We start from the raw sequence: 10,233 nt of genomic DNA, 5'->3' as shown, positions 1-10,233 counted from the left end.
GATTCTGATGTCACCAAATTATGGCATCTAAGAATGGGTCATGTCAGTGAAAGAGGTCTAGTCGAGTTGGCCAAGCAAGGATTACTATATGGTCAGCAAGTCGGGAAGGTAGACTTCTGTGAACATTGCATTTTGGGAAGAAATGTCGAATAAAATTCAACAATGCAGTTCATCGAACAAAAGGCACGTTGGATTATATACATTATGACTTGTGGGGTCCTTCCCAAGTACCTTCTCATGGTGGTAGCAGATATATGCTAACTTTCATTGATGATTATTCAAGGAAGGTTTGGATCTTCAATTTGAAACATAAAAGTGAAGCATTTGTGAAGTTCAAGCAGTGGAAAACCTTGATCGAAAAGCAAACTGGGAGGAAGATCAAGCGACTGAGAACTGACAATGGCCTAGAGTTTTGTAGCAGAGAATTCGGAAACTTTTGCAAGGATCATGGTATTGTCAGACATTATACTGTGAGGCACACTCCTCAACAAAATGGACTTGCAGAACGGATGAACAGAACCTTACTTGAAAGGACAAGGTGTATGTTGTCAAATGCTAGATTGCCAAAACAATTCTGGGCGGAAGCTGTCAATACAGCTTGCTACTTGATCAACAGATGTCCATCAACGGCTATTGACTTTAAAACTCCAAAAGATATGTGGTCGGGTGTTCCTGCAAATTATGATAATTTGTGGATATTTGGTTGCACTGCATATGCTCATAACAAAGAAGGAAAACTTGACGCAAGAGCATTGAAATGCATTTTTCTTGGATGTCCTGATGGTGTAAAAGGATATAAGTTGTGGTGGCCAGAAAAAGAAAATGTATTATTAATAGGGATGTTACTTTTAATGAAGTTGAAATGCTAAAGCCTCATAAAGAGTCTTCAAGTGAAAACAAAGACCCTAGTATCTCGGAGAAGGTAGAGTTTGAGGTGGAGTCAACAAAGGAAAATACTTTTGATCAAGAAGAAGAATGATCAAGAAGAAGAAGTTCATGATGCATCTACTAGTAGTGATGTATCCCAATTGCAACATTATCAGTTGGCTAGGGATAGGCAAAGGAGACATATAAAACCTCCTGAGAAATATGGTTATGCTGATCTGGTGTCTTATGCTCTAAATGTTGCTGATGATATCAGCAATTGTGAGCCACAATCATATGAAGAAGCTATCAACAATAAAGAAGCTTCCAAATGGATTTCTGCCATGAGAGAGGAAATTGAGTCTCTTCATAAGAATCATACTTGGGTTCTTGAGAAACGACCAAAGTCTCAAAAGGTTGTTGGATGCAAATGGGTCTTCAAGAAGAAGGAAGGAATTCCTGGAGTTGAAGATGCAAGATTCAAAGCGCGATTAGTGGCCAAAGGTTTTACACAAAGAGAAGGAATTGATTTCAATGAAGTTTTCTCCCCTGTGGTAAAACATAGCTCTATTCGCATCCTACTTGCCATTGTAGCTCAATTTGATATGGAACTTGAGCAACTAGATGTCAAAACAGCATTCTTGTATGGTGAGTTGGAGGAACAAATCTATATGAAACAACCTGAAGGATTTGAAGTTCAAGGGAAGGAAGATCATGTTTGCTTACTGAAGAAATCCTTATATGGCTTAAAACAATCTTCTAGACAGTGGTATCGACGGTTTGACACCTTCATGCTCGAAAATGGCTATTGTAGAAGTGAGCATGATAGTTGTGTCTACTACAAGAAGCTGGCAAATAAGTCATTTATCTATCTCCTTCTTTATGTTGATGACATGTTGATCGCATGTAAGAACATGTCAGAAATAAAAAGCTTAAAAGCTCAATTGAGCTCAGAGTTTGAAATGAAGGACTTAGGAGCTGGAAGGAAAATTCTAGGAATGGAGATTCAGAGAGATAGAAAAGAAGGGACGCTCTTTCTATCACAAAAGAAGTATATTGAGAAAGTGTTGGAACGATTTGGCATGCAAAATGCTAAACCAGTCACTACTCCATTGGCGTCTCATTTCAAACTTTCAATGGCCTTGTGTCCACAAACTGAGAGCGAAAATGAGGAGATGTCAAGTGTACCTTATGCTAGTGCAGTTGGCAGTCTTATGTATGCCATGATATGCACTAGACCAGATATTGCACAAGCAGTAAGTGTGGTAAGTAGGTATATGGCAAGTCCTGGTAAAGTTCACTGGAAGGCTGTGAAGTGGATTATGCGCTACCTAAAGGGTACCATGGATATTGGCTTATTGTATGGAAAAGTCAAAGGTGTTGGAAGTAAGGTCATCGGATATGTTGACTCAGATTATGCCGGAGATTTGGATAAGCGAAGATCACTCACTGGATATGTCTTTACACTGTGTGGTTGTACTATTAGTTGGAAAGCAACACTACAATCAATTGTTGCTTTATCTACAACTGAAGCGGAGTACATCGCAGTAATAGAAGCTGTAAAGGAAGCCATTTGGGAGAGAGATCTAATTGAAGAGTTGGGTATACAACTAGAAGAAATAACCATCTACTGTGATAGACAAAGTGCTATACATCTCACAAAAAATCCAATGTATCATGAAAGAACAAAACATATTGATGTTCGGATGCACTTTATCAGAGATATCATTGAGAAAGGAATTGTTAAAGTGGAGAAAATACCCAGTGCAAATAATCCTGCTGACATGATGACGAAACCAGTTCCAACAACGAAGTTCAGGCATTGTCTGGACTTGATTGATGTCCAGAATCTCTAGTGGGCATGAAGAAGAGCAACATGAAAATAGTTATGATAGTCTTTTAGCCAAGGTGGAGATTTATTAAATATTGGCTTAAAAGAAAAAGAGAATGATGTTGTCAAGTAAAATGAGTGGCTATAGTAGAACCTTTTTTGTAGCCAATAAGAAAAAGAGGGTTGTGGTGAAGCATCTTTGTTTTTGGCCATAGGATCCTCAAGGCTTTGGCTATAAATAGGAATGCTCCAAGCCATTGTAAGACACACCAATATTCTAGCCTTAGTGCATATTCTCTCTTCTTCTCTTGTTCTAATATTGTGAGGAATATTTTAGTGTTTAAGATATAAGTGAGTGAGAGTGATATTGGGTGTACTTGGGTTTTGGGAAGTGAGTGAAACACTTGAGTGAACTTGTAATTCTCTTTTATCATAGTGATAATAACATTGTTGCTCTTCAACCGTAGACGTAGGCAAATTGCTGAACGACGTTAATTTCTCGGTGTCATTTTCTCTATTTAAATTTCTCCATGTGTCTTCCGCTACAACAATATCGATGTGGTCTGATGCAACTCGATGTAGTTGTGTTGCGTCCTAATTGTGGTCCTATGTAGTTATTTTGTGGCCCATTACGACCAAATCATTGTGATTCGATGTTACACCGCAATCTTATGACGGTTAGAGCAACTGCAATTTAAAACATTGAGTGATAACATTCTTCTATGTTCTATATGTTAAATGAAAGAAAGTAATAAATTACTTCATCACGTGAGAGGATAAGATATTTTCTATAACCACCAAAATTATAACATATATTATATTTAATCATTTTTTAAGATAATATTTATAGAAACTATTTTTTTTGGTAAGAGATTAGTTATTAATTATATGTTCTTAAAATCAACTGATGAGACTTCTAATAATTTAGATAGATATCTAGTTGTGTACCTCACAATCTGAATAAAAATGTAAGCCACGTCAAAGGATAACATCCAAACCAACCAATAACAGCAATCCTCACCAGATAACCCTTTCCCTCACCAGTGCACAATTTCAATTCCATCACCTCCCAACCCATTATCTAAATCACACATTCCTCTCCACACTTCAACCACACAAAAACAATCCCATACCATATCCACAACCCCATCTATAAAAATATCACTCTTTTCATTACTCCCCTTCTGATCCTCTCCCAACACACAACACAAAAACAAAGAAAACCCTTCACACAAAAATGGCATCAGTTACTTCCACTGCTATCACCATTCCATCATTCACTGCCCTAAAGGCAAACCCAACAACCAAAGCTGTTATTTCAACAGTTAAGGTTTCATCACCATCAAAGTTATTCAGTGTCAAGGCTTCTTTGAAAGACTTTGGTGTTGCTGTTGTAGCCACTGCTGCCACTGCAATTCTAGCTAGCAACGCTTTAGCCGTTGAAGTCCTTCTTGGTAGTGATGATGGTGGCCTTGCTTTTGTACCCAATGATTTCTCTGTCAGTGCTGGAGAAAAAATCGTGTTCAAGAACAATGCTGGATTCCCACACAACGTTGTTTTTGATGAGGATGAGATTCCTGGTGGTGTTGATGTGTCAAAGATTTCTATGGCTGAAGAGGATCTTTTGAATGGACCTGGTGAGTCTTACAGTGTTACATTGAGTGAGAAAGGGAGTTACAGTTTCTATTGCTCTCCACACCAAGGTGCTGGTATGAAGGGAAAAGTTACTGTTAATTAAATGTGTCTAAAATTATGAAGTTATGGTCATCTTTGTGTTAATTTTTATTATGTTTTCGTGGTGACTTTTTTTTGGGCTGAGCTTAAATAATTGTTGTCATGGAACATTGTGTATGAGATGAACCAATGGGCGACTTGAGAACACCAGTCGTTGTTTATTTGCATGATTTTTGTTAATTATTGTGTTTTAATTTATTTGACTCAGTTCTTATTTCAAGTGGATGTTGTAAAGCATGGTTGGTCTTGTAAGTTAAGATCTTGTTAGATTCTTATAATAACCAAATTCCTGATAGCGATATTTGTTAAGAAATATAGTTACATACATTCTGAAAGACATTAATTATTTACCTAAATATGATGAGGGATATCTTTGTTAATACAAAAATATAGTATCTTAAGAGCATCTCCAATGAGTTGTTTTTAACTCATTCTTGTAAAAATAAAGACATTCTTATTTGTTTTTGTGATATTATTATTTTATGAACTTTGTTCTTAAATAAGAACAAGGATAGAGAACAAAAAAAATGTAAATGTTTAATTAAGAATATGATAGACTGTTGGAGTCAAATAAAAATAATAAGGACTATTGTGAGGAAAATATAAATATTGTTTTTATTTTAAAACATAATAAATTATAAAATAATACTTCAAATTCAAATAAGAATGGAAGTGTTATTTGTTATTAGATATACACCCTGAAGGAATTTTGGTTCTAGTTTAGCACTTTATGTTCCGGCAATATTTAAAGGCTTTTACGTATGGGTTAAAATAATTGGTGTGACCTTATAAGTTTAGTTTTTATAAGTTAAAAAAGTGTTAAGCAATTATCTCATCTTCAACATTTTCGGAACCTAGTAGCTTCCACCGTTCTTTATCATTCAGGACACTCCTTGTGAGGTATGTAGCATCTACTCTGACACAAATACCTGATATTATACCAATATTGAGACTTGGTTCTATTGGGAAGGGAAGGAGGAGAAAATGGATGAATTTAGATATTTTCTCTCATTTAGTTAGCAAAGAAAAATAGGATGAAAAGAAAATTTTGGATGGGTCCCACAAAAAACATTTTCACCTCACTTTAGAGAGAAATAGTGAGAAACCAACCATCTAAGTAAAATTACAATCTTCCCATAAAAACTATGGATAAAGTACTATGGTGTAGATAGACAAACATAATAGATTGAGTTGCCTTAAAATTGTGTTAATAATATTTTAATTAATTAATTTTAATATAAATATACTTTTTCTACATCATTACTTATAGAAATATTTAATTCTAAAGTAAAATTGAATATTTATATGTTAATTTTGTATGTCTTTAATTGTGGATATTTATATTATTTTGTCTCATCACATATTTGCTTTCATCTCTTTTTCTTTTCTCAAAACAACTAAAGAAGCATTCTACTTTCTACTATTTTTCTTTCTTTCAATTTTCATTCCTTAAGTTTTCTCTCCATTTTTCTCTTCCAAACCAAACATAAATCTTAGCAGCAATCTAAACATAGACGCTTCCACTTCATTCGAGAGATTATCCATAGAGGAGATATGAAGAGTTCCAACTAATAAGGATAATAATGTTGATCCACTAGGCCTTTTGCACATGAGCATGAGTAAACATGATATGGGTTATGATATTAGATATTGGAATTTATTTAGTGGGAGATTAATTTAAAGATGATTACTATCTCCATATAGTTAAGATCACGAGTCTAATATTTATGCATCATAAGTGTAAATTTTACATACAAATAATATATTATTTATAATTCATTTGTATTACTTTTTAAAGAGTCTATGATGATTGAAAATGAATAGTGGATAATGAACTCACAATATATATAATTTTTACAAGGTCAGTACATATATTTTTTTATATAATATCATTCATGTTCAATCTATTTTGATTCCACCTCAAAACCAATGAGTAATAAGATGAGTCACTAACAAATATTTAAATCATACCTAGAAAATGAGTCAATATATTTATGGAGAATGTGATGAATGAATTTATACATCTCTTGTGTTGAGTTCACAACTTCATGTTAATGGTCAAACATATAGGTTCTTTGGTTTTCTAATTCTATATCACTTTTAGCCCGAGTCATCCTCTGTGACTTGTATGTTGTTTTTTGTGTATACAACTTTGGGACAATAATATAAGTTCACATTCTTCCTTAAAGAGTGTTGTCCCTTTAAATTAACCATATTTCATAAAGAGTCATAATTATAGATAATCTTCTTATTTTTAATTTTGCACATCATAAAATAGAAATAAAATCTTTAGTGTTTATATATACCATAGTTTCCCAACTATAAGTTTAGTCATAAACTTGATTGAATTTGTCGCGCGCCGATTTTCGGCTACACGACCTTGTTTAGAGTCGCCACTAAATTTTATAGTTAAAAATATAGAAAAATCTTTTAAACCCAATTACCTTGGGCTTTTGGATTTTTGAAATTCAGGTTCATGAGTGGTTACGAGGTAGGGAATGTATTAACACTCTACCTACCCACCTTAAGCGGTACCCTTCATTAAAATATATGACTTTATTGTTATTATTTTATTAAATTATTTGGTTATTAATTAATTATTATGAAGAAATAAAATTTTTATTTTTATTATTGTGTCTGACAAGATTGACCCCGGTCATACGTATCCCTATTAAGGGAATCAAGGCTTATGTAGTTCTTTAAGTAGAAAAAAGTTTGTTGGTTGATTGTATTTTAATTAAAGAAAATATATTTTCAGTCCAAAATATATATTTTGCAAGTTTTGTTTATTATTGGAAAAAAAATTATTTGGTTAATTTTTATTATTTATTTAATTAAGAAAATGAAATTTAATTAATTTTGAGATTTAATCGATCGAAAAGAAGCGGCATAGTACGATGACCTTTCGAAGATGATCTGAGAAGAAAGAGGCCTTCAAGGCGACCTTCACTCCATCTTTGATTAAATCTCAAAATTATTCTATTTTTATTTGAAAAGCGCTTATAATAATGTTATCATATTCAAAATTTTGGTGAAAAATAATTTTTTTAGTATTTACATTTTTAGTAATGTGATTTTGAAACCATAAATTATAATGAGTTTATTTAATTTTAATAAAAGTATTGTTTATCATCATAAAAAAAAAGTTTTTTCTTTTACCACAGTATTGTTTATTATTGGCACTTGAAATACAATTATTATTCTTTCATTTTTTGATTAATTTATGTTGATATAATTTCCACACAAAAAATGTTTATATATCATTCAAGAAGTTAATTTTATTTACCAAACCATAATTCCAAGTTAACAAACAAAAGAATAAAAATAGAGTGAATGTAAATATATACCTAATTACACCAAAAGTATACAATTTGCACTACAGGGAGTGAGGGTAGCATGTGGTGGCTAGTGGAGATCCTGGACACGTGGCAGGGCGTGAGTGGGTGACTAGAATGGTGTGGATGAGGTTAGACGCGTGGCGGGATGGAGTTGGTTGGACTGGAGGGTGCACGAAGGTACACTTTAGACTCGTCTGCACTGGACCCCATGTTCTCCACGGGTTGGCGATCTAGTGCGGCACTTTACAGTGCAACCGTGGTGCATTTTCGCCTTGTGATTGGGTGGTTTATTTGGTCAACATGATGACAGTCGTGGTATGCAGATCTCACGGTTAACGTTTGAGGATGAGGCGAGTGTACGAGAACAACGTGTTCCTGCATGCACTAGATTATTCTAAAAATAAAAAATTGGTTTTTTCTTTTTCTCACAGCAGGTTGCTTTTTTGGCAGAGCTTTTTTTAGTGTTTTTAATGTAGTTTTTATGTTCACTTTGTGCTCTATTTATAATGAACTTTCAACCACCAAATCCCAAAATTTCAAATTCAGATAAATTTAATTCTTAATTTTAGTGATCTTAACATACTAGTTTGACTCTATCTTTTTTATATTATTTTAATAATTTTCTGTTATTCCTTTTTCAAATTTAAATGTATTTAATTATTTAAATTATTCCAATTTTTTTCATAAAATATGGATAAAAATAAAATTAATTATTTCCTATACATTTAATATTAAAAATTTCAAAAATTAAACATAAATAGATAAAAAAGACAATTGTTTCTTTCTCTTTTTAGAAAAAGAGTACAGCCTCATAATGACACATTCCTAATTCAAAATTTTCATTTTATTAATTTATTTTAGTTTTGAACATTTGGTTAACATAACCACTTGGGTTCGGGAACCCTAATAATACGAATTTATCTATGATTATTCTGAATTTTCAGTTAACCTAATCACTTGGATTTAGGAACCCTAACATCATTAATTTATTTATTATTATTCTGAATTTTTAGTTAACCTAATCATTTAGATTTAGGAACTTCATTTGTTTATTATTATTTTGTTTTGTTATATTTAATTTCTTTTATTTTGTGTGTAAAGTGAAGCTTCTAAAAAGAATTTCAAGCATTCTTAATTTTTTAAGTTAATAATTTAGAAAATAACTATAAAGGTTCATAAAAATAGTTTTATTATTTTTATTCATTAAAATTTCGGAAATACCAAAATATATAAAATGAAGTTAATTTATTATTTTTGTTTAAAATGTTTTTGGACTTTTTTTGGGCCGAACAAAAATGGGTCTTCACAGTTGCCCCTCTTTACTTGTTACTTACCTGATAGCAACCAAACCAAGGTTTGAGAAATATCATGGTAAGTAATCAGTAAAGAAAAGAACGTTATTTTTATTAAGGCTCAGAAAAAGGCCGTTGGAAAGATATCGAATGTTGATGAAGCAGATCGATGCTCTGCTGGTGGACCAGGGATTTGTTGAGGCAGTTCTCGCACTTGTCGTGATGGACCAAGGATTTGTTGAGGCAGTTCACACACTTGTCGTGATGGACCAGGGATTTGTTGAGGTAGTTCTAGCGCTTGCCGTGATGGACCAGAGATTTGTTGAGCCAATTCCTGCGCTTGCCGTGATGGACCAGGAATTTGTTGAGGTAGTTCCCGCGCTTGCCGTGATGGACCAGAGATTTGTTGAGACAGTTTCCGTGCTTGCCATAATGGACCTGTGATTTGTTGAGGCAGTTCTCGCGTTTGCCGTTATGGACCAATGATTTGTTGAGGCAGTTCCCACGTTTGCCGTGATGGACCAAGGATTTGTTGAGGCAGTTACCGCGCTTGTCAAAATGATTCAGGGATTTGCTGAGGCACCCATGCTGCCAAAATGATTCAGGGATTTGTTGAGGCACCTGTGCTGCCAAAATGATTCAGGGATTTGCTGATGCACCCGTGCTGCCAAAATAATTCAGGGATTTGTTGAGGCACCCGTGCTTCCAAAATGATACATGGATTTGTTGAGGCACCCGTGCTCCCAAAATGATTCAGAGATTTGGTGAGGCACCCGTGTTGCCAAAATGATTCAGGGATTTGCTGAGGCACTCATGCTGCCAAAATGATTTAGGGATTTGTTGAGGCACCCGTTCTGCCAAAATGATTCAGGGATTTGTTGAGACACTCGTGCTGCCAAAATGATTCAGGGATTTGTTGAGGCACCCGTTCTGCCAAAATGATTCAGGGATTTGTTGAGACACTCGTGCTGCCAAAATGATTCAGGGATTTGTTGAGGCACCCGTTCTGCCAAAATGATTCAGGGATTTGTTGAGACACTCGTGCTGCCAAAATGATTCAGGGATTTGATGAGGCACCCGTGCTGCCAAAATGAAGGTTTGGTGTGAATGCAAACATTGTGTATAAATGTATGTTGATATGTATGTATGCAATTTTTGGTTTGTTTATTTATGT

General features: G+C 34.0%; 1 protein-coding gene and 1 long non-coding RNA gene across 2 annotated transcripts in view; one reads left to right on the top strand and one right to left on the bottom strand.

The window, feature by feature from the left end:
• Positions 1-4,637, bottom strand: part of LOC109341533 — an 18,913-nt gene extending 14,276 nt beyond the window's left edge. The window contains exon 1 of the long non-coding RNA XR_002106966.1: positions 4,539-4,637. This is a non-coding gene — a long non-coding RNA (uncharacterized LOC109341533). The remainder of the gene's footprint in view (positions 1-4,538) is intronic.
• Positions 3,865-4,472, top strand: LOC109341532 (plastocyanin B'/B''). The gene has a single exon (XM_019579468.1). It carries the CDS (start codon positions 3,933-3,935, stop codon positions 4,431-4,433), a length of 501 nt encoding a protein of 166 aa, XP_019435013.1. The 5' UTR covers positions 3,865-3,932; the 3' UTR covers positions 4,434-4,472.
• Positions 4,638-10,233: the final 5,596 nt, after the last annotated feature.

The sequence above is a fragment of the Lupinus angustifolius genome, unplaced genomic scaffold (genome assembly GCF_001865875.1).
Source record: "Lupinus angustifolius cultivar Tanjil unplaced genomic scaffold, LupAngTanjil_v1.0 Scaffold_495, whole genome shotgun sequence".
NCBI lineage: Eukaryota > Viridiplantae > Streptophyta > Magnoliopsida > Fabales > Fabaceae > Lupinus > Lupinus angustifolius.
Note: the sequence above shows the minus strand (reverse complement) of the source record. Positions and strands in the feature narration are given on the sequence as shown.

Coding starts and splice junctions, on each gene's coding strand:
- LOC109341532 (XM_019579468.1), top strand. CDS start 3,933: ATGGCATCAGTTACTTCCACTGCTATCACCATTCCATCATTCACTGCC.